The sequence below is a fragment of the Anas acuta genome, chromosome 23 (assembly GCF_963932015.1).
Source record: "Anas acuta chromosome 23, bAnaAcu1.1, whole genome shotgun sequence".
Taxonomy (NCBI): domain Eukaryota; kingdom Metazoa; phylum Chordata; class Aves; order Anseriformes; family Anatidae; genus Anas; species Anas acuta.
In genome coordinates, this window is record NC_089001.1 from 4,769,777 (window position 1) to 4,790,099 (window position 20,323).

At 51.7% G+C, this 20,323-nt stretch overlaps 1 protein-coding gene and 1 long non-coding RNA gene across 8 annotated transcripts in view; both read left to right on the forward strand.

The window, feature by feature from the left end:
• The window catches only part of OPCML (opioid binding protein/cell adhesion molecule like), a 324,198-nt gene that overhangs the window by 87,057 nt on the left and 216,818 nt on the right, over positions 1-20,323 (forward strand). The window contains exon 1 of one of the 7 annotated variants that reach the window (XM_068659189.1): positions 5,711-5,765. The exons of the other annotated variants lie outside the window; for them this stretch is intronic. Within the exon in view, the coding sequence (XP_068515290.1) occupies positions 5,726-5,765 (40 nt within the window). The 5' untranslated portion in view covers positions 5,711-5,725. Of the gene's footprint in view, positions 1-5,710; positions 5,766-20,323 lie in introns of those variants that run through there. 7 annotated transcript variants of the gene reach the window in all.
• On the forward strand, positions 693-5,236 carry LOC137843659 (uncharacterized). Its single transcript, XR_011089607.1, has 3 exons — positions 693-814; positions 2,334-2,432; positions 2,944-5,236. It is a non-coding gene; the product is annotated as an uncharacterized lncRNA (long non-coding RNA).

The window sequence follows — 20,323 nt, forward strand, 5'->3', positions numbered from 1 at the left end:
GTTGCCATTAAATCTCTTTCTCTCTCTGAGGCCTATTATAAGTGCAGTATTTATTCTGTTGAGTCTTTTTTAGTCACATTTGTATTGTATTCTAATGTGCTTGCACAAAAGACTGCTGGGCACATTCCGAAGATATTTGCATCTTTTCTTCCCTACTTTTGTCTGCGCTGCCGAAAACACGTGCTATTTTGGCCCTGCACCCAGAGCGGCGTTCCTCATACCGATGAGATGCCTGGAGGAAATCCTCTCCAGTTCCCAGCCTCCTGGGCTTCCCTGGTCCTGCTGCCCCACGAGGAGCATCTCCTGTGGTCCACACGAACATCCCGGTGCGTGGAGCGAGCTGAAGCACCCAGGGAGCTCTCCATCTCCTCCTTTCATCCTTGGGCTCAGGTTTTGCACAAACCCACCCAATCCATGGTTGAGCAGAGATTTTCAGGGCTCTGCTGCCAAAACCAGTGGCTGTAGGGCTGTGGCTGTTGTCCCTGCCTGAGCACCAGGTAGGACAAAGTGGGTTTTGCCCACCTGCAGGAGGGAAGGCAGAAAGTGCGTGTGTGTGCCTGCTAAATGCTGGGCTGAGCCTCCTTGTGCATTAATTCACCCAGCTGCATGTCTCCGTTAATTAGCAGCTCACGGCTGCTGAAGGGATGGCTGCTGGGTGCTATTTAAGGGGGGCGGGAGGAGCAGGAGATGTGGGGTGAGCCTGCAGGAGGGGGATGTTTTGGGGCTGCCCAGCTCCTTGGCGCTGACTGAGGGTCTTGGCACCCAGCTGGCACTTTGGGAGGACAAAGAAGCCTCTGTGCCTGCGCAGCACGAGGTAAAAGGTCTCAGAGGGTTTATTTAGAAAGCTGGGGCCCAAGTTAGCGGGGTTGTCTGCACATGGCCTGGGGGTGGGGGGACAATGCTGGGGTTTGTGAGTCATTGAAAGGTTTCTTTGAGCTGAGCACCCTCGGGGCACCTTCCCTCGGTGGCAGGATGGTGCCAGGAGAGGATGGGTTGGGGTGGTGGAGGTGGGTGGCCCCACACTTGTGGGGTGAGTCTGGGGCTCACCTCTGCCTCTTTTCCCTCCCTGAAAGGAAGGGGGTAGTGGATGAGGTCCTGAGAGCAGCATGAAAACCTTTTCCAGCTCTTAAAATCCACCCTGGGCACTGCTCTGGCTCTGTAGCCCGGCACTTTTTGGGCTGTAAGTGTGGCTGCAGCTCAGTTTTGGGGGGAGGTTTGAGCAATCGGGGTGTGTGCTGCTCAGGTTGCTGATTTCCTTGTGCAAATCCCAGTGTCCGGGTTCTTTTCTCCTCTGTCCCCTCAATGTAATTGCTTTGCTCCTTTCTTAAAGTGCCTGGATCTCCACAGATTAAGGGTGCTCAGCAGGAGCTATTATTATTGTGATGTTTTTATTGCATAGAGAGACTGAGATATTAAAGGACTCCTTCAGCAGAGGCTCTTGGAGGTAGGGAAGATTGGCCAGAGCACAGCTGGGCAGGGACATCTGCCCCCAGGGACAAGCTGAAGCTGCAAAGAGCTGAGATTGTCTGCCTGGGGTGGAAGAGCCCCCTGCTCCCCCTGCTCCATCTGCAGGATGCCTTCAGGAGTGGGGCCGGGAGGTTGGCAGCCCCTCCATGGAGCATCCCTGCAGGTGGGAAGCGGTGGGGAGCCCTCCTGGTTCCCATGGGGACCTTTGCAGAGGTCCCCTTGGATGGGGAGATGGGAATTGAAGCCTGGCCCACCCAAAAAAACCCACACAACGTGTTGGTTTTTGGTCCTCATCGTGTTCCAGGGGTGCATCCTGCGTCCCCAGTCCCACACCACTGCCACTTTTCCTGGGGATGGGTGGCGGTGCAGAGCCGGTGCTGGTTCCCGTGCCAGAGCTGCTCCAGCAATGATCATGGAGCATCGCAGCCTGCCGGGCCTCCCCCTGCCTTCCCACTTCTCAGGGTCAGGCTCTGCAGGATTTAAAAGAAAATGAGTCCATAAAAGTATCCAGGGGTAGTTGGAAGATGGCTGCGTTTCTTCAGCTGTTCCAACGAGGCATACAGAAAAGGAAGAAAAAAAAAAAACACAAACGTTGGCGGCTTGAGGGGGGGAGGACACAGAAACGATGCTTTTATCTCCTTTAAAATAACCCCGTTCTGCCTGATTTTAAATCTTCCACTCTCACCGGAGTCGTTCTGCTGCTCGGTGCAAAGCTACCGGGGGAGTTGGGGGGGGGAGAGGGAAAAAAAGTTAATTGAATCCTTATGTTTGAGTGATGGCTACTCTGAGAGCTTGTCAACCTGATGGTAAATCTTGGGGGTGTTAATTGCTTTGAAATCCCTTTCCTCTCCGACTCTGCTCGTCAGCAGTTCCCCACCTTCTGCAGTCCCCCCGCTGGCACGCACAATCCGCTGCTGATGCGCAGCCCACGGCACGGCTCCGAGCATCCGGGGAAGGCTTTGGGGGTAAGCAGGAGAGAGAAGCCTTTGCCTTATTCCATTTCAAATGGCTCCTGTTTGCTGATAAGGTTAATTGATTTCTTTTGCTTTAATTAACGGAATTCAATTTCCACTTAATGAGAGAGATTTTTGGTGTGACACGTGTAAATGGCAAAGTGACGAGTGCCGGGCACGGCGGAAGGGAAGGGAGGGGGCGGCTTCTGGGGGGGCAGCGAGTCCACAGGAGGCAGGGAGGTGATGCTGGTCCCCCCCAGCACCCTCCCCATCTCCCCAGCGGGATGCAGCCCTTTGCTGCTCCTTCTTTGACACCCAGGTGTGATCGTGTTGGTCACCAAGCAAGCTTTGCGCTTTGGTCTAGCTTTGACACGCCCTGCTTGAACCATTTCCCACCTGTTTGGCGAGGAGCTGCCCCTGGGGTGGAAAACACCCTCATTGTCTGCTTTGGGAGTGCTCAGGTGACATAGGCAGGGCTGGAGTGTAATGACAGGGGGGTAACTCTGCTCTTGGGACCATCTAGGTGCGCTGTGGGATGCATCGCTCTCCTTTGGAGACCCTCTTGGACCACGGCTTGGAGTTATTCGGGAGCTGTCGCTGCCCAAACCAGTGCCCTGCCCATCCCAAGACTCAGGGGTGACCTCTGTGAGATGCTCCCAGCCAGCCAGGACAGCCCTGTCCCCAGGCTGGGTGCCCACAGCATCACCTCGGGGTGCTGCAGCCCCCACTAGCAACAAGTGGGCTCCTCTCCTGCTCCTCGCCTGCCTTGTTTGCACCGAAACTGCTATCAACAGGAGAGCAGGGGGGGGCGAGAGGATGGCAGAGAGCGCGAGAGAGTCACTTCTCATCAAGTTGATCAATCTTTCTGCTGTTGAAGCCTCTCAATGAGTTGAATGTGATTTTCTCTGCCTCCCGCGCAAGGTGGAAGTCGATCACTTTCAATTTTCAGCATGCAGAACAGGCACTCTATCAAGCTGCTGCCTTGCATCACCCTGATTGCTGCTGGCGAGGGCTTCCAGCACGCGCCGAGCCGCCGTGGCAGCAGCTCCCCCCTGCCAGGGGGCTTTTGCTGCAGCCAGCTGGGCGAGAGGCGGCTGGTGTAAGGTGAGGGCGAGCTCTTTGGGGCAGAGCGAAGCCCATGGAAGGCTGTGGGGTGGGATATGGGATCGGTGTGCTGTGGTTGTGTAGGATGCCGTGGTGCCAGCCCTGCAGAGCCCCAGGGAGCGCTCCCCTTTTCAGCACCCCAAACCAAATCTCCAACACCACGATGCTTACTGCACACAATCCAAAATCAGAATCCCTTGGCTCTGCAGCTGAGGGGAAGGCAGTGAGCGGCGTTATCCCACCCAGCAGCTCCTGGCTGCCCCACACGTTCCCAGCCCCGAGGAGGATGCTCCAGGCAGCGGCAGGGTTATCGGCACGGCGTGTCAGGGCCCTTGTCTGCAGCCCCGGGGCCGAGCGCGCTGGGAAGCCTCCTGCCCGCCGCACACAGGCCAGAGGCTGCAGATAAGGGAAAGTGATTTCTGGTTTTAATTAACTGAGCTTTCATTTAAGGATAAACAAAGGCCATGTTTGTGTGCTGACAGCTGGCTGTCCTTCTGGGTCAGATAAGAAGGCAAGTTATTGCCTCCAAGCTGCGAGAGGGACCAGGAGAGAGTCCAAGAAATGGGAAACGTGAACAAATGCCGAGCGAGCTTTGTTGTGCGCGGTAAATAGCCGGCCTTGTGCCTCATTCATCTGCCTGCCCCCGGGTAGGCAGTGTGGGAGCTGCGTCCTGCCATTGTCTGGGCAAATCCCCAAAGCGCATCGGGGAAGGTTTCCAGGGTTTGCTCTGCAAAGGTGGGGCCGTGCTGGCTTTGGAAAGGCTGCTTGTCCCTCCCTGTGTGAACAGCATCTTAGCCAAAGCTCGCTGGCACCCTGTGCTCGTGGGGCAGCACCGGAGCTGTCCCCTGAGGGTGCAGATCTCCCTGCAGCAAAGGGATGCGTGCAGGATGAGTGCTGCCTTGTGCTTCGGGAGCCCCTGGGCTCGCTTGGAGCGGGAGGTGCCGGGGTAAAGCCAGCCTCACGTTTGGGTATCACCTCCGAGATGAATTAAGTGTTTGAAGACCTGAGGAAATTGCAGCATTCCCGGGCTTGTCATCTAAACAATTGTGTTCAGAGGGGGAAAATGAGCGCTCCCAGGTCGTCGGTAGTCACCTTCTGATGGCGGTAGGTAGCAGTTAAGCTGATGGAGGAGCGAAAAAGCCTCTCGGCAGCTGGTGATTCAGAAATTCAGCCTCTCCCCAATCTCATACTTTGCAGCCTGCACTGCCCGTCTTGCTGGGCTCTGCTTTACGGGGAGGAACGGGGGTGAGCACCCACCTGGCTGTGTCACAGTGTCACCGTGTCACCAGCAGTGACCACCTGGCACCGTCTCAGCGCACGTGTGGCAACCACGGCACCAGGACAGCCACCTGCGTGTCTCGGGGGCTCATGGCACATGCCTGGCAGGGGCAGCAGGCACGTTGCTCGCTCGGAGCCTTCCCAAACTTTTGCTTTTAACAGGATCAGGGAGCAGGAGCCTTCCTGAAATCTCCGCTGATTGGGTTCAGTGCCTGTCTGTGGTGCGTGCTGAAAGGAAGAACGCGCTGGATGTTTTCTAAGCTAGAATAGGGTTTTTATGTTGTGTTTCTTTCTGCCGCTGTCAGAAAGTCTTTTTGAGCAAAATGAACGTATTTGCTGAAAGTTTTTCTATAGGTCAGGGCTTTCAGTTGTGTGTGTGAGAAATCAGAAAGCAAAGCCCAATGATTTTCAGGCAGTGGCCTCAAGGAGCATGGCTTTTGTACCGCTGCCCCTTTGTAACTAAAATAAAGTGGAATTTCTTAACTAATTTTTTTTTACTGGGCTTTTTGCTTGTTCTTTTTCACAAGAGAGGGAGAGAAGCAAATACGTCTAAGACGACTGTGGGTTGTAGAGGAGAAAAAAAGTTTGTTTTTCCTCTAATCTTCAGCAAAACAAGTTGGCGGTTTTGGTCCAGTTGTAGTCTTGGCACATTTTCTCCTTGTGCCTAATTTAAGGTGACCGCTGTGAGATCCGCTCTAGTTTCACATTCCTCAGCCTTGTGTTTTTGCACTTCCAAGACTGTGTGATGGATCTTAAGGAGCCTGCATTATGCAGCCCTGTATCCATCTGTTGTCCTTACAAGTTAAACAGCCTGAAAAAAATGGATTAGAGCCTCAGCTCCTATAATGAAGCAGCAATTTGTCTCCAGATCCTGATCCAGGTGTAGCAGAGCTAACGAGCTGGCTGGCCTTGAGCATCAGAGAATGTTAAATACGTTTTTGGTGGAGGAAAGCTTGAGCGGAGGTGAGAATATGGTGCTGGGGAGAGGGAGGGAGGGAGGGAGAAGAGGAAGGCCGTTCCCACTGAGCACCAGCCGCCTTTGGGGAGCGTGTCTTGTGTTGGGGTGGCTCATGCCTGGTGTAAAATCACCTTGTAAATGCAGCCAGGGTGGCAGGGGCTGTCCTGTAACCTCTGTTTTCTTGCTGGGATCTGGAAACCTCACTCTTGTCCCTAGGCTGTCTCTGAAGGCAGAGTTGCAGCTGGGAAATGCCCTGCGGAGCCGTGCGTTAGCTGGAGCGGGGAGAAAACCCCACTAATAACACCGGGTTGCCTTTCATGGGGCACAAGGGCTCGCCTGGTATTGGGATTCTCTAGCAGGGTGTAGGTTAATGGAAGTGGTCCCCCAGATCTGCTCCAGCTGGCTTGCAGGGGAGCAAGCAGGCTGTATTAAACCAGGTAAAAATAAACCAGGTGGAAACGGTGGTGAGGAAATGAGGAGGGGAGAAAGTCTCGTCCCATTATGTGGGAGAAAATACCTCCCAATTAAAGAGAATGAGCTGAAAGCGGTAAGTGTTGGGGGGAGAGGGGAGAGAAACTCGTGCAGGCTCCTGGAAGAAAGAAAGTCGTCTTTGGTGGGGCTGATTTGCCCGCGGTGGAGTGGTGAGAGGAGAGGGAGGACGGCTGGCACGATAATTTCCTCATGGTGAGGAAGGTTTGGGTATGAAAGCGAGAGGAGGAGGGAGGGGAGGGACGGGGAGGCCAGGTTGATGGAGATCACGTTCCATTCAATTTGGAGAAAAGGAGAGAGAGAAAAGAAGATGAGCCTGAAATGAGGCTTAATTTTAATGAAGGAAAATTCTCCGCTAAGTAAGGAGAGTGGAAAGGGAGGGGAGAGGAGGGTTTGAAAATGATAGGAGCCTGACATGCTATTGTGGTGGAGAGATTTCCTTTCCTTTCTTTTCCCTATGGCTGAAAAAATAATATATATATTTATAAAGACGGTGGCAGGTGGGGGAAGAGAGGAGAGGAGAGATCTAATAGATGAGTCGCAACGCCCGGGAGGAGGTGCCCTCACTGCAGGGTGGTGGCCTCGTGGTGACACCGATGTCCTGCTAAGGACTCTGGGCACGGGCTGCACATTGCTCCCTCGTGGCTGTGCCACGTCGTGGGGAGCTGGGCTCCCACCCCAGGCCTTATCCTGGGTTTTTCCTTCCTTTCCAAGTGTTGGGAGGGTGGGGGACAGGTGCCAGCAGTGGCGGCACAGGGGAAGGAGCCGTGCGGTGCTGGGCAGTCGTGCGTTATGGTTAGTGCCTTCTGCTGAGCAGCTCCCATAGCGTGGCCTGGGGTGGGTTTTTTGCTTTTCTGCTGGCCCCCCGAGAGCGAGCTGCACTCAGGATGCTCCCACTGCTTCCCATTAGGAAAAGTTAAACATACATGAATGATTCTCCTCGCATAACTTCTTCATTTGAGCATGGTAATTACGGTGCCTTGCGCACAGCCATGGCGCGGTCAGGACCGAGGGGAGGTGGAAGTGGGGGCATTGGCAAAAGCGATGGCTCCTGGCACTGCCACGCCTGTGAAATCCCTCCTGCACTGGCAGCTCGCTGCTCTGGGTGCTGGTGTGGAGACACCGGGAACCTCTGTGATGCTCTGCTGGCACCAGCCCTTCGGATACGCTTGAAATGTTTGGCTGAATACCTGTTGCCTTTGTCGCTCTGCATTGTAGTCCTGGCTGCCCTTGATTCGGTGGCAATTACTGCGTGTTTCACCGGTTTCATTTTAATGTATTTCTCAGATTTCTGCTCTTTCCAAAATCCCCCACCCGGCCTCTAGGTCGGGGGTGCACAGGCGGAGAGCAAACAGGGGAGCGTGGTTGCAAGCTCATTTCCCATTCTGCACAAATCACATTATGGAACTCGGTTGGCTTAAGGCTTTTTGAGAGAAGAACACATCCTCTGGGGACAGAGAAATCCATCCTGCTTCACAACGCTTCCAAGTTTATGAGTACAAATCCAAATGCTTGGCCATTTGCTAATTCATCCTCTCGCTCAGGTGATTTTCGTGCCGCAGACATCTTGTTCTGTATGAATAATGCTTAGTAGGTGTTAAAGTAGTATTCGTACAAAGCTAGCTGAAGAAATAGGAGGCAAATTGCCCGAATTTGCCGGTTTCTAATCAAGAAGCAAAGCGGCTGCTGGGCACGAGCAGGTGGCGAGGAGCAGAGGTGCTGCTCCTGCGGGTGGGAGGCTGTGCCCGACAAAATCTTGGCCCTGGGTGGTTAAGGTGTGTAATCAAGGGGAAATGCTCCTTTGGAAAGAAGGCGAGATGGTTTTGCCCCACATCTTCTGTTTCTGGGAGGGGGTGGAAGTGGGATAAGGAGGTTTTCTCCCCCCATACGTGTTGGATGCTGCTCCTTTTGCAAAGGGATGGAGCTCAGAGGATGGGGCCCCTTTGGAGTCTCAGGACAGGTCTCTTTGGTCATGTCTTCGTGATCAGATGCCATCGTCCTGTTTGCAGCTGACCCTGTGTGGGTAAAACTTCCACCTCCCTCTTACAGGGCCCTAAAAATGCATTTTGAGAGCATCTGATCCGTGACTTCTGGGAGGTGGCTCTGAAATGGGGCAGGGCCCTCCCTCCCCTTACCTCTTCTCAGGCTTGGGACCTTTTTTCTGCATAATCCGAGGTGCTCAGATCCTTGATTTGGTGTGGACGATGCCGTCCTGCCCCCTGCTTCCCCCAAATCCTTTCCCTTTGAAGTAACACCTGCTCATATCCTTGCGTCTGGCGTGGGGAGGCAGAGAGATCTCATCACGAGGAAATGCAGCCCTCGCCATCCCCCCCACTGCCACATATCCTCTTCCAAAATACTGCATAATGTCAGCCTAAATCCTTATCAGAAATTTTAATGAGCAAAATAAAACCTGAAATCTGTGTGATTAAAATCAAATCTTCCCTCTTCTGCTCTGCTGGAGCTGGCTGCCAAAACAGAGCCACAACGCTGACAATGGGAGGCCCCTTGTATTTAATTACCTCCGGCTTTAGTCGGAGCTTCAGATCGACGTCCTCTGCAGCCCCTGCTGGGGCCGTGGATAACCTCGAAGAACAAACAGAGGAGAGTTAAAGTGGTCTTCGCTAAAATATCTGGCGAGAGCTGCTGTTGTTGGAGGTGAACCCTTCGTGGCCCTCTTCTGGCCCCAGGGTAAGTCCAGCGCCTCCAGGGCTCTCTGGGGACTTGAGTTGGCCAAGTTGGCCACCAGTTGGTAATGGCTCCTTGATGGTGGCCCTCACTTAACCCTTATGGAAGACTCACGTGGGTGATGCTGCTCACAGCAGCTGCCCTGAAGATACTCCACCTGTTCCCTCACCTCTCTGCCAAATTTCGTTTGGCTTCCCCCTCGACCCGTGCTGCTAGGTGCCCAGCTGATTTTTGGACCCCATAGAGGTCCCTGTTATCCTGCAGCAGCTACTTGTAAGGCCTTGAAGACGGAAGTCTTTTAGTTGCTGCTGGAGGTGTTCCAGATCCACATCCCTGCTATATGCAGGGCAAATCCACCTTGCAGCCTCTGTCTTGACAAGGTGGTGCTCCCTCTGCCCCAGGCTGCCTTCCAGCCTCTCCAGGATGCTTTCTGCAGTAGCCTTGCAGTCGCTGTGTGCTTCAGCCAGTTAATTGACTTATTCCCCTGTTACTTTCCTTCCTGGATTAATTCCTTGGGTACCTTTCCAAAGCACCACCTGACTTCCCCAAAGTCCCCTGAGTGATGTCTGCGCCCATATCCTCCATTTGTCTCCTTCCAAGAGGCTGTTTCATTTCATTTGTCCTTCGAACGAAGCAGGAGCATATTTCATGAGCCGTAGAATTGAATCAAATAGAGGAGAGCAAGGAGCACTCACCTGAGCTCCGACCTCCCCCCGTTAGGAAGAGGGAGAGATAATTAAAGCTGCTCAGGAGGTGCAGCCAGCCCGTGGTCCTGGCAGGCATCCTGGCTGGCGATCTGTCTGCTGTGCCCAGAACGCAGGAGGCTTAAATTTCCATAATTTAATGGCACTGAGAGGAGAACCTAGATAGAAACGAGCTAGAACAAACGCTGGGACGTGAGCGGCAGAACCTCACCGGCAGTGACCTTGCTGCATCTTAAAACCCGCTGAGCCACGGTGCCGGGAGCTGGTGGGGCGTAATGAGCTGGATGCGTGCAGGTGGCTCCTCGTGACATTGCTCACGAGCACTTGGGCTGTCATTGCGGCTCGTCCTGCAGGCAGCTGGCTCCCAAAGCGTGGCGTGACGGTGGGAGATCGACTCCTCGCCGCTCTTCCGCTTTGTCTTTTCTTTTTTTTTTTTTTTTTTTTTTTAAATTGAAAGGCAGGAGTAATTATGCCAAGATTAGAGCGCTAATCATCGCTTGCAAATGGGGGAGTCATTGCTGGAGAAGCAATAATATATCGAGAGAGGGTATGGATTGACTGACAGCCCGAGTCTGAGAGGAGCCATGCGACTGTCATCCTTCCAGCATACGTCTGCCTGGCCCCGCACATCAACGGGGCTGGCGTGTGGGCAGCGTCGGGGCAGAGCTGAGTCAGAAATCTGTAAAAATCTTGGGAGAAATCCGGTCTCAATTAATGTCAGCCTGGCCAGATATTCTCCCCGTCGCTCTAGCTAAATGTTCAGCTTGTTGAATGTGCTGGAAGAGAAATGCTCCGCGTCTGGGCTCGTGAGACAGCTCTGTGTGTGCTTCGCTTGGTGTGCTCCAAGCTGCCTCCTAGGGATGCTGGGCTGCAATAAAGCTTGGAAAAGGGTAACAAAACTGGGTGGGAGAGGAGGGCTCTGCAAGGACTGCTGTCGTGCAATGCATTGCCTGCAGTCCCCTTGGCTTTGTGGCTTCTTCAGCAAACCCTTTTATCAGAAAGAGCAGAGAGAGAGGTCTTGCTGAAATTAGTGCTCGCTATTTGCCCTCCCCCATAAGTAGAAGCCCTCGGGGGCTGGAGGTGTAGCCGGTTCCTGGAGGACCACGAGGACTCCTTCCTCCTAATTTCATTTCAGCTGGTGCTGATAAAATATAAACCCACAATTATATCTGTGTTAATAGGTACAGATGCACACGGTCACGGGGGCTGTTGAATTAAAGCCCAATCCTGCCTGGTCCTGAGTGCCTTTCCTGCCTGCTGGTGGCCGGGGAGGCTCGAGAGTTTGCAGGCTGTCAGGGGGGGTTCTCAGCATCTTGCAGGGTTGGGGCTTTTAATTTTGCAAATCATCAAAGGCAAACCAATCCATCAATTATCAACGCTTCAGCTTGCTGCTGAGTAAATGAGAGTATTACCGTGTATCAATTAGTGGCATCTGATGCCCTGAAACGATAACAGAGGAGCCGGCTTCTGAGACGTGCCTGGCATCTGCGCCTTGCGTGCCCACCGCCTGTGACAGTGGGTGCCGAGGGGTGCCGAAAACTGGCTGTGACCTGTGTGGGGAGAGAGGATGCTCCAGGGTTGAGCCTGGTGACAAAAAGACAGCGTAGATGCTCTTAGCGTGGTCCGTTTCCACCTACTTTCCAAGTGGCTGAGCTCCAGTGTGCTGTCAGGCTTCTTAATGCTTTATTGGGCTCCCTGGACACTGTAGGGTCCTTTTGGTGCCCAAACGTTTGGGTTTACCTTTGCCTCCCTGAGCTGGGGGCAATTTGCAGGCTGGCACCCACATTGCTGTGGGATGTTATGAGATGATCCTTATGGGTCCCTTCCAACTTGGGGTATTCTGTGATTCTATGTTCTTGGGCTGGTGTGGGCACCAGCCTTGGTTTGGGGCTGTGCATGGCTGCAGGCGATCTAATTATTCTTGGGATACTTAAGAGATGTTTTTTATAAGGCATCCACTTCACTAATATCAAATCAGCATTAAATTCAGCTAAAGGAGAAGCGTTCCTGACCTCGCGCTCCGCAGTCTGTGCCCTTTTCCCCTCTCTCCAAGCCTCCGTGTTTGGGCTGTGACATGAATAAGTTCATTGTGGATGCTCAGCTGGGTTTCCCAGCCCTTCCCAATTCCTGGGCGCTGCAGACCCAGTGCCAGGTCCTGCTCCCTGCCCTGTTCCTCGGTGCTGGTTTGTCCTGCATCCCCCTCAGCTCATCACTGCCAGGCTCTCATTATATGCACGGATCGATGTGCTCCTTCTCCTCTTATTTATTTATTATTATTTTTCTATGCATCGAGCAGAGCTTGGTGTGAGTATCACTTTTTTTTTTTTTGTTTTTCTCCTGCTCGTTTGCTGGATGGAAAAGTTCCTTTTAAAAGAAAAAGGTAGGAAAAGACACACAAAGCTCGTCCCCTCCTGCAGAAAACCCCACTGTTTTGTTTTGATTTCCTCCATTTAAATATGTTCCCAAAGGGTTTAAATAAAACAGAAGGAAACTCTGAGGCAGGCCTTTGAACTGAGTGCTCTGCATGTTTTCGTGCTTCAGCGTTTTTTCAAGTTGTTCTTTTCTTCCCCTTCCTCGAAACAATTGAGTGGGTTCAATGCAGGAAGCGCTTTGGGGTCACCAAACCCTTGGTCTCGGGGGAAAGCAGTCTGATAGTTGAGGTTTTTCCCCTGTGGTTACAACCATGAGTCCTGCAGGGGTGGATGGGTGCTGCTGCACGGAACCACGTCACGTAACCCAAGTTAATGGGGTTGTGACGATGACGTGGATGTTAATTCGGCTGCCTGTCTCCTATAACCTCAGGTGCATTCTGTAAACATTTCCCTCTTGAATTCCTCTCTCTGGGAGCTTTTAGCATATCCCATTTTTATTTTTTTTTCAGTCTGGGGAAACTGAGTCACGGAGCTTGGGCTGCCCAGCCTTGCGCCAGGGTTGGTGTGGGGTTAGGGTGTCGTGTCCGTGCCTTGGGTGATTTGGGGACACTTATGGTGACCCGATGCTGATCATGGGAGAAACCTTTGTGCACATCCAAGGGCACCCAGCAGCTTCCCAGCTGGGATTTCTGAGTTGTGCCTAATGTGCAGTAGCCTTAAACATTCCTGGCGTGTTGTGCATCTGACGAGTAGTCACACAGCACTTCTCTTAACAGCTCCAGCACTGCACCTGGGGGATTAGAGCTGATCTTTGTCACAAGTGTTTAGTGCTTGATACACATGTTTATTATATATTTCAACTAAATTGGAGTCAATAAACTATCTGCATAAATATAATGTATGTGAACAAAACACGCATCCCCTCCCCAGATAAGCTATTTGCTATGCAGGAGCTCTGAAGAGTTGCAGGGATGTCTGATTCTTACTTCTGTTGTAATTGGCATTAAAATATAATACCCTCCCTTCAAAGAGAGGCTCCCATACTGTGAAAATGCCTTTTCTGTCCAAGCAGGGGCCAAATAATAGCAAATTATAAGCATGGAAAATATTTAGAACAAAAAAAAAAAAAAAGGGGGGAAAAAAAAGAGGAAAGAGGACTCTGAATTATCAGAGCTGATCCATAGCTTGCAGTCTCGTACAATTTGTCTTTTGAATACACCGTATGAACCAGCTATGAATAAAATCAGTCAATTTAACCCAAAATCAATGCTCTTTTGTAGAAGTGCTTAAAATCTAAGTGGAAGGGAAAGCTTTGAAGCTGCCTTCCCTTGGTAAACGCAGCACTTACTCAACGTTTGATTTCAGCAGAAAGTCCCTTGGTCTCCCGGTGCCCAGCACAGCACCTTCATTAGAAAAGCTGATGAGTAATTAGCAAATGTGCGGAAAATGACAAAATTAATTTTTTTTTAAAGGGAAACAATGTTGTTTTTTTTTTCCTTTCCATGTTTGGCACATGTGGCTTCCACGAGCCCTGCTGCGGTGCCTGTGCGCGAGGTCGGGTACCTTTTCCCTAGGGAGCGTGCACCGGGATGGGGACTTGTCAGAGACACGTGTCCCCTGGCATGGGCTCGTAAGGACTGTGGTGTTTCTTTTGTCTGCTCGGTGCCTCTAGGGAAAAGCCTGTCGCTTCTCCACCTTGGGATTGCTGCCAAGGCTGGGAGCGCTGGCAGCCCCTCGGCAGGTTGGCAGCGCCTTCGTGCGGGATCCAGACAAGGCAGGTTGGCTCCTGCCGCCAGATCCGAGCCTGCTGCGTGATGGAGACGTGCAGAGCGGTTCCCTCGCCTTCCTGCCCCCAAGAGGAGCTCGTGGGGTGACCGCGGTGGAGGTGCTGCTCGTGCCGTGGGGCTCTCCTGGCTTCGAGCCGTGCCCTTGCCCGCTGCCGTTGGCTTTGCTCGCTGGCTACTGCTGGTTTTATCCGAGCCAAATTCGCAGCCCGGGCAAGATGCTGGTCCCTGCGCAGTGCAGATGGTCGAAACCCCATTGAACGAGATGCTTAGAGATGGACGGGGTGTCCCAGCCAAGCAATCGAGCTGACAGGTCACTGCAGAGGTGCGCAGCGACCCCAAGCTCTCTGTTTTAAGGCCAAGTCGAGAGTGCTGGGACTCAGCAGCTGTGATCTGGCAGGGCTGAGAGGATTAAAGGGCTGCTTGCTGAAATCGTTTTGTTCCTTCTGCTGCCGTATCTTGGCACCCCAGGCTTGCAATTGTGCTGTCTCCAAAGCACCCCAAGGAGATCCGAACCCCAATGGCAGCTGAGATCAGAGAGGCTGCGAGATGTGCTTGGGGCAAAGCAGGACTGACCGCTCCTATCCACGGCCCCAGCTCCTGATTCCATCCATAGCACCTCTGATCTCCTCACTTCCCCCATTTAATCATTACATTAAGGTGATCAAGGGTTTTGCATGGGATACTTACACCATGATAGCAGTGTTAAGGCTGAAAGGGTCCCTGCTGCCTTGAGCAGGTCCACGAGATGGATTTATTCCCCCGGTGGTTTCAGGTCTCCTGACCGTGCCACCAAGGTCCACTTTTGGGGAGATGCTTTTGGGCAGGGCAAAGCCTTGGGGGTCCCTGAACGAGCTGTGCTCATGGGGAGGTGGCGATGGAGGTGGTGGGCCTGCCCTCGTGAGTCCTTGATATTGATTACTGGAGTGAAAGGTTCTGTGCGCCCTCTTTGTGTCGATCAGTTGTTGATAAATCGCTCGGCGCTGTAATGGATGTGGCCATCACAAGTTTGAGCTCACCCCGCACCTGCCAAACGTGATGAATTCCTGACGGCTGCGCTAATTTATACAAACGCTTCGCAGCGCTGGAGGAAATCAACGTTCTGGGAGCACAAGAATTTGGCCAAAAAGGACCAGCTTTTCTCTCGTGTCCCCAGAGACCTCGTGGTATTTCAGTGGTACTCTTGGGCACTGCGGTGACCGTGGCATTGGCGAGCCCCACGTACTTACAGACATCAGTGCCTGCAGACCCCAGCCAAAGCCAGGGTCCTGCGGCGTAGCTGCTGTAGGCACACAGAAGAAGACACGATCTTTATTTCAGAGAGCTTCCTTCAAAATAAACACAGCTGCTGAAGGGAAAGCACGGAAACGCTGGCGTGCCGCGGCTTGCAGAAGGGCGTGCAGCTGCTTGGTAGCGTGGCCGTGAATTTGACCTGGTCTTTCAGGCTTTGTCTTCGCTAGGTCTGCTGCGTTCAGCTCCCGAGCAGGATAAAAAAGAGAAATAAAAAAGCAACTCTCGCTAAATTCCCCAAATAAAAACATTTTGTGGCTTCGCCTATTTATAGCTGTATGAGTGAAAGCGGCGCTCAGTCAGGGGGACGTTGAGAGGTTAATATGTGTACAGCTGGTTTGGCCAATTGATTTCTGTGACCATTAAATTCCACTTCTAAAAGCCTTGCATATACATTTGAGTTGATACGTCGTGCATGGTGGCGTGCTTGAAATGCTCCCTGCTCAAAGCTTTGTTTTTTTTTTTTTCTGGTTTAGAAGCAGTAAGATGTTGCTGGTGAAAGGTGCTGGAGATAAACACGGCAGGGTTTTCTTTTCGTTGTTGTTGTTTTTGCGTTTTAATTGGCTGGCAACTCTTCCCATTTCTCCCCCATCCAGTCCTTATTTAGTTCAGTATGTAATTCCATACACAATACGCACACGCTGAGGTGTGGTTTCAAGGTCTTAGTGTGTTTAGCAAATATTTCAGCCGAAACGATCTGTTCAGCTGTTACATTGATTGCCAAGATTACAGCACGACAACAAACATTATTTGGGGGATCGGAGACGAAATTACAGCCCACTCTCTCCGGCGTCTGCAGCGAGGAGCAGATGCACCGTTAATTTCGTGCTGCAATGTCCATTACTCCACGCGGCGGAATCGCAGTGCATTAGCATCGCAGCCAGCCGTGCCTGATGGTGCCGTGGCGGAGGCTGTAAACCCCACTGCTCGCTGGAAGGATCCATGCAATACCAGGGTATTTTTTCGGGTTTTGTTTTTATTTTTTAACTACAGAGGGCTGCGGCAGCCGGGGCCAAGGCAGGGAGAGCAGAGCAGGTGGTAGAGGCTGGCAGCGTCTTGTGAATGGCTTGGATGCAAAAAGTCACTCTGGAAGTGGTGCCAGACCCACAGCCTCTCCGTTGAGCGCAGGACAGTGGCACTGGCCGTGCCGGAGGTTGTTTTTTCCATAGGAGTAGCTCCTCTTGGCCGGATGGAGCAAGTGTGATGATGAACCTATTTATTTTGGAAGCAGGAGTGATGGGCAATGGGGTGTCTCTGAAGCTGGTGCAGCACGAGCCCTGCCGGAGCCGCAGAGGGTGGAGGAGCCGGGCTTTGGCGCGGGATCTGGCTCCAGCCCTGCAGGACGTGCGAATGCTGCTGACACAAAGTGCCCCCGAGAGCTGAGCTGGCACCAAACAGCTCTAAAAGCAGTCGAAACCTGGCCTCTGCGAGCCAGCCTGCCTCAGTTTCCCCCATTTATTGGGCTGGGCTGGCAGAAGGCTGCGGACAAAGAGGACGACCTCCATCAGGAAATCTGCCTCCCGCACCATCCTTCCTGCTGGCTTGCGCCGTGGTGCCTTCCCTAAATACACGCTTTTCACCTCTAATATAGAAAGAGTAAAATATCTACTGCAACACATGAAGCTGCCGCATGCAGAATGAGGTCACTGCACTTGAGCTTGTTAAGAACTTTTTTTTTTTTTTTTCACGGGTTGGAACTTGAATATCAACTGTGTAGGGGCTGCGGCGGAGAGGAAGGGAACGCGCAGCCTGGTGCTCGGATCTGCCTCGAGGTTTGGGGCAGGGACTCTGCAGTCCCAAGGACAAAGCTGGCATGGATGCTCTGACCTTGAGCGAGCTGATTTGCTGCGTTTTAGCTCAGTTTCCTCCACTAGAGGAAATTATTCCTAGTTGCAACATCTCTGAGGGGGATGAACGAGATGCCCAAAATACTGGGCTCGACCTCAGATCCTTTGTGCCTTCTCTTGCCCCTTCTCTTGCCTTTTGCTGTGCTAGTCGAGGAGCACACATCGCCATCCCTGCACAGCGTGGTGCTCCTGGAGGAGCTGGAAGCTCCACGCACGGGGCAGGCGCTGCTCCGATCCTGCCCGATGCTCTCCTGAGATGGCTGGCAGAGATAAGATGCCCTGCTAGGAAAGTTGATTTAATGAGATTTCTGCTTCTGTTCTGATGCTAGCAACAGGGTCACCCTTCTTATTAAAGTTACATTTATTGATAGCTCTTCAGGAGTCTATATAGAGTTAATAAGTGGTTAGCAGATGTTAGAAACATATTGCAGATATTAGTAGTAGATTGGTATAAATCCATCAGTAGATGATGCTGCTGATGGCTACGCGCCACAGTTATAAGCTGAGCACTGACTCATTGGCCAAGTGTTCAGCAATCCATTAACTGGTAACTATTTGCCTCGCTTAACTCCCTGCTAACCAGCTCTCTGGATCGTTTGGCCCAAAACAACACGAAGTACACCAATCTCTCAACGCCTCTGCCAAAATCTTGGCTGCACCCGTAGCGAGTGCTCTGTAAATCTGATTCATGCCGTTGCCTTGGATCCCTCTTGGAGCTCCCTCCTCGGCCCGTCGCTCCCATTTGTTAAGCATCTTTGTCCTGCTGGTGATAGAGGTGCAAGGTGATCAAAGGGGAGGAGAAGGAGGAGGGAGATCAAATATTAGGTTTCTGAATGTTTTCTGCTCAGTGACAGGGAAGGAGCAGGGACGAACGAAGACTACGAATCCAGTGGCCGATGCTGCAGCTTTCAAGGGCTTTGTCTTCCAAATGTCACCAAGGAAAAATAAAACGGGAGGGAAAGAGAAAAATCCAACAGCAAGAGGGGACACATCACAGCCCTGGATCTTGCTAAATGACACGCACCAAATGCTGGGTTGTTTCGGTGCCTTTTATAGGAGCTGCTCCCATCTCAGGGCGGTTAATGAGAATCCAGCTTTCCCTGCCTGCTGGGTAATGTCAGGTCTGAAATACAGCACAGCCCGTCCACGGCAGCCACTCCGGGGAGCAACAAATACTGAGGCAAGAGCTCGTGCTCCTTGGGGGAAGTGGGGAAGGATGTCAGGAGTGGCGTGGAGCCGGTGCCCAGCTTTGGTGTGCGCTGGGGCCGCATCCTCTCCAAGCTCAGGAGATATTCCAGTCTTTTTCTGGTTGCCTCTTGTTCTTCTGTGTCCCTCTTCCTCCAGCCCAGCTGGAGGCCAGAGTAGGGATGTCCCTTATGGATTTTCTCCTGTATCATGGAAGGTCTTCATAGCGTTTAACCATTTCATTTTATCTGGCCGGTGTTGGTGTGGGGCTTGTGGCAAGGCAGGAAAGTTCTGCTGGAAACCTCTCATCGGGATGACTCACGAACGTGCAGACCTTGCATTGACATTTCTGATTTTCTCCTTTTCTGCGTGGCCAGCCTGTAGTTAAAATTTCTGCTCTATTGTCTGCCGTACCTTTGATTAATCCATTCATCTGCAGAGCAGCGGAGGTGACCCAGGCGGCCCTAAGGTTTCCCTGGGTGTGCCATCCTCCTGATGACCACGGTCACTAATTACCTGTGGAGTGGCCGGTTGGGATGTATTTATGAAATCACTAGGTTGGCATGATGATGGGGTGAGGTGTGCTGGGGCTGAGCTCTGGGAAGTTCTCCCAGGGAGAAAACCCAGACAACAGCCACTGATACCCCAGCAATCATAAAAAAAAAAAGGAGTTAGGAGCAGGGTGAGGTGTGCCAGGTGCCGTTGCCCATCCTTTATCCTTCACCCATCCCTCATCCAGCGTGGAAGGAGGTTTCTTCTGGCCGGGCTGCTGGTCTGGCTGCTTTCTGCTGAATAATCGAGTCAGCATGGGGGAGCGTGGGTGGGTGTAATGTCGCCTGTTACCATAGCATCTAAGTGCTTCTGAAACGCTAATGTGTCTATGAAATGGGTCGGTGTTATTATTCCCATTAGACAGATGGGAAACTGAGGTGCGGAGAAATCAAGAGCTGACTTGGGCTCAGTGATACTGCCACTATTTTGGGAACACGGTCCCTGCGTGGAAACTGTAGCTCTCAATTAAATGCTGCACCCCCTCCGCGGCGCTTGGGAGAGTTGGGTACTTGTAACTGGGGGGCCTTAAAATCCAGAGATGGGCTTTTTCCGTCCAAAATAGGTACCACAATTCAATCAGGGGCTCTTTCAGAAGCACTGTTATGGCTGCACTCGTTTGCAACAATCACAGTGGCCCACCCTGCGTTATTTCGTATATTTTGATAATCCCCACTTGTAGGAGAGATCTCCAGGTTGGGAGTCAGAGACCATGGCAAGGCGACCTCTCACCCTTTTCACCCAGGCCATCTGGTTAGCTAACGCGAGGGATGCTTCTGAAAAGAATTGTTTGGAGCCCCTAATCCATTTATTATTTATTTTAAAACAATTATATATTATTTGCCTCTTTTGAGCCATCTTGAGTCTTAGGCAGTTGACATTATTTTGTCCCTAATTACCTTTATTTTTTGATGAAAGAGAAGGTAATCAACATCCAAAGGTACTTGAAGTCAGACATTCACAGAATTTGTTCTTTCCAGCAGTGCCATATATCATGACTATGTAATCACTCCAGCTTTTTCATTTTGTTTGTTGCCTTTTTTTTGGTATTGTTTTTTGTTTGATTTTGGTTTTGGATCTTGTTTCATTCTAATTTATTTTAATTTAAATCTATATAATGCTCGTTGTGTCTTTTATCAATTTGTGTACTTTTGGTCTGTTTCTCTACCACTGGTGTCTGGAACGAGTGGGGATGCTTATATTGAATTTCATGCTCACTTATGCCCCAGCACAGGTTTTGCTTATCTGCCCGACATCATTTTAAGACCCGTGGATGGTTACGTATTGTGCTTCCAATTTCTGCCATCATTGTGGTGGGATTTTTGTGGATTTTGAGCCATTCCCAATCACCGTAGCGTGCTACCAGCTTATTACCCAGGCAATATTTAAAATACCTGTGCCTTATTAAAAATAATAAGGTTTAAAAGGTTTTTTTTTTTGTTGTTGTTTTTTTTTTTTTTTCTCTTGAAGTGCCTTGAGCTGCAGTGGCCTTTCTACTTCTGTGGAGCCCTCGGGTGAAGGAACAACACAGTTGTTCCTCCTGCTGAAGGAGCCTAACCAAGCCACATTTGCCAATGTCAAATTGCTCGCGAGCTGTTTGACCTCCTATTTACTTCTAATTTCTGCAAGCTGTTAGCAAGAGCTACACTAAATCA